Below are 1,567 nucleotides of genomic sequence, written 5' to 3'. Positions count from 1 at the left end.
CTGGGGGGGGGGGGGGGGGAGGAAAGAATGAAGAAGAGAGAGGGTGAAAGGGGAGGGAGGAGAGAGAGGGGGGAGAGAGAGAGGAGAGGGAGAGAGAGAGGAGAGTGGGAGGAAGAGGAGAGAAGGAGGGAGAGAGAGGAGAGGGAGAGTGAAAGAGAGAGAGTGAAGGAGAGAGAGAAAGGAGAGAGGGAGAGGGAGAGAGAGAGGAGAGGGGAGAGAGGTGAGAGGGAGAAAGAGAAAGGAGAGAAGGAGAGGTGGAGAGAGAGAGGACAGAGGGAGAGAGAGGAGAGAGGGAGAAAGAGAGAGAGGTGAGAGGGAGAGAGAGGAGAGAAGGAGAGATGGAGAGAGAGAGAGGACAGAGGGAGAGAGAGGAGAGAGGGAGAGAGAGGGGAGAGGGAGAAGAGAGGGGGGAGAGAGAGGTGAGAGGGAGAGAGAGGAGAGAAGGAGATGGAGAGAGAGAGGACAGAGGGAGAGAGAGGAGAGAGAGAGAGGGGGGGGAGAGGGAGAGAGAGACAGGAGAGAGGGAGGGAGAGAGGATAGGGAGGGAGAGAAAGGAGAAGAGGGAGGGAGAGAGAGGGAGAGAGATGGGGAAAGGGAGAGGGAGAGACAGGAGAGAGGGAGAGGGAGAGACAGGAGAGAGAGGGAGGGAGAAAGAGAGGAGAGGGAGAGAGAGAGGAGATAGGGGGGAGAAGAGAGAGGGAGAGGGAGAGAGAAGAGGGAGAGAGGGAGAGGGAGAGACAGGAGAGAGAGGGAGGGAGAAAGAGAGGAGAGGGAGAGAGAGAGGAGATAGGGGGGAAGCACGGAGCTGCACTCTCAATACAATACACTGCTGGTGGGTTAGGGGGGCAGAGAGGGGACTGTAAACCGGGTGGGAGGCAAAGTTTGGCTCTGCTGGATGACTTGCTCCTGGGATGTCTTCATCGGAAGGTGGCCTCCTCGTCGGTGTCGTCCTCGAAATCCTTGACGTGAGCACTGGTGGACTGCCTGGCCCAAGCTCCTCTTTCAGCTTCTCGTTCCTTATGGGACTTGAATCTCCCAACGAAAATTTTGCGGTAGTTCAGGAACATGCCGTTCATCGTATCAATGGCCAGCTCGGCGGATTCCTGCTTCTGGAAGTGCACGAACCCGTAGCCCTTGGGCCCCTTTTCGTCGCAGGCCACTTTGCAAGAGAGGATGTTGCCAAACGCCGAGAAGATGTTGTACAGCGCCTTGTTGTCGATGGCCTTGCCCAGGTTCTTGATGAAGACGTTGCCCACCCCGCTCTTGCGCAGCGAAGGGTCCCGCTGGGACCACATGATGCGCACTGGCCTGCCCTTGATGACATCAAAGTTCAGGGTCTCCAGGGCCCGCTTGGCGTCCACCGGTTGCTGGTAGTTGACATATGCGTAGCCCAAGGAGCGGCGGGTGATCTTGTCTCTGCAAATGCGGATTGAGAGGATAGGCCCTGCCGGGCTGAACTTCTCGTACAGCATTGCCTCTGTCACCTCAGGGTGCAGGTCTCCCACGTACAGTGAGGCCATAGGAAAGTCCGGGTTCTCCTCGGAACTCCCGCCCCTCTCTGCGTTTG

At 57.8% G+C, this 1,567-nt stretch overlaps 1 protein-coding gene across 1 annotated transcript; it reads right to left on the bottom strand.

The window, feature by feature from the left end:
• Positions 1 to 795: 795 nt before the first annotated feature.
• Positions 796 to 1,561, bottom strand: LOC102243430 (polyadenylate-binding protein 1-like 2). Its single transcript, XM_005863898.1, has one exon. The coding sequence runs from the start codon at positions 1,518 to 1,520 to the stop codon at positions 918 to 920; it is 603 nt and encodes a 200-aa protein (XP_005863960.1). The 5' UTR covers positions 1,521 to 1,561; the 3' UTR covers positions 796 to 917.
• Between the last annotated feature and the right edge of the window lie 6 nt (positions 1,562 to 1,567).

The sequence above is a fragment of the Myotis brandtii genome, unplaced genomic scaffold (genome assembly GCF_000412655.1).
Source record: "Myotis brandtii unplaced genomic scaffold, ASM41265v1 scaffold1816, whole genome shotgun sequence".
NCBI classification, from domain to species: domain Eukaryota; kingdom Metazoa; phylum Chordata; class Mammalia; order Chiroptera; family Vespertilionidae; genus Myotis; species Myotis brandtii.
Note: the sequence above shows the minus strand (reverse complement) of the source record. Positions and strands in the feature narration are given on the sequence as shown.